This window comes from Eimeria mitis, genomic scaffold (assembly GCF_000499745.2).
Source record: "Eimeria mitis Houghton genomic scaffold, Emh_scaff864, whole genome shotgun sequence".
Lineage (NCBI taxonomy): Eukaryota > Apicomplexa > Conoidasida > Eucoccidiorida > Eimeriidae > Eimeria > Eimeria mitis.
In genome coordinates this window covers 1-810 of record NW_013576362.1, presented here as the reverse complement: position 1 = coordinate 810, position 810 = coordinate 1, and the positions used below count along the sequence as shown (strand labels likewise).

At 45.3% G+C, this 810-nt stretch overlaps 2 protein-coding genes across 2 annotated transcripts in view; both read left to right on the top strand.

Annotated features, from left to right (window-relative positions):
- EMH_0023970 (replication factor c subunit, putative) overlaps nucleotides 1-10 on the top strand; it is a gene marked incomplete at both ends in the record, with an annotated part of 2,313 nt that extends 2,303 nt beyond the window's left edge. Inside the window, one exon of the mRNA XM_013502233.1 lies at nucleotides 3-10. Coding sequence (XP_013357687.1) covers nucleotides 3-10 — 8 coding nt within the window. The remainder of the gene's footprint in view (nucleotides 1-2) is intronic.
- A 25-nt stretch (nucleotides 11-35) lies between these two features.
- On the top strand, nucleotides 36-648 carry EMH_0023960 (uncharacterized protein; the record flags this gene model as incomplete). Its single annotated transcript, XM_013502232.1, has 2 exons — nucleotides 36-126; nucleotides 347-648. The coding sequence occupies 2 exons, from the start codon at nucleotides 36-38 to the stop codon at nucleotides 646-648; spliced, it is 393 nt and encodes a 130-aa protein (XP_013357686.1).
- Between the last annotated feature and the right edge of the window lie 162 nt (nucleotides 649-810).

Genomic DNA, 810 nt, shown 5'->3' with positions numbered 1-810 from the left:
GATTTCTTAAACCTGCTGCTGCTGTAACAAAGGAAATGCTAAAAGACAGCAAGCAACCTGCTGCTGCTGCAGCAGATAGATCGCACGCAGCAGCTGTGAAGCTCGATGGAGGCAAACACGAAGAAGGTACCGCCAAGGGTTTACAAGGGTTTAGGGTTTAGGGTTTACGGTTTAGGGTTTAGGGTTTAGCGCCTTCAACTAGAGCAGATGAAACCTTTGGAATAGTAACTTTAGGGTTTAGGGTTTAGGGTTTAGGGTTTAGGGTTTGACTTATGCCTTTTAAAAACTTACTTGAGGGTTTAGGGTTTAGGGTTTAGGGTTTAGGGTTTAGGGTTTGTGTGTACAGTGTGCATCGAGGATTCTCCTGCTTCTCGTGGGAAAAAGCGGAAGCTTCCGTTTGCTGCTGACGGCAGCAAACCTGCTGCTGCTGCTGCTGCTGCTGCTGCTGCTGCAGCAGCAGCAGCACAGAAATCCCCCAAGAGACCCAAGGCTAAACCCAGCAGCAGCAGCAGCAGCAGCAGCAGCAGCAGCAGCAGCAAACTAGCAGGAAAGAAGCTGGTGCTTACTGGGGTGCTGCAGCAGATGACGAGAGAAGAAGCAATAGAGAGAATCCTTGCTGCTGGGGGTTTTGTTACCACTGCGGTATAAACCCTAAACCCTAAACCCTAAACCCTAAACCCTAATTTGTGGTTTATTAAACAGCAGGGTTTATGCTGATGTATGCCGCAGCAACTCCTAGTGTTTATAATTTATTGTTTTGTGTTTGTTGTATTATATATATATATATATATATATATATATATATATATT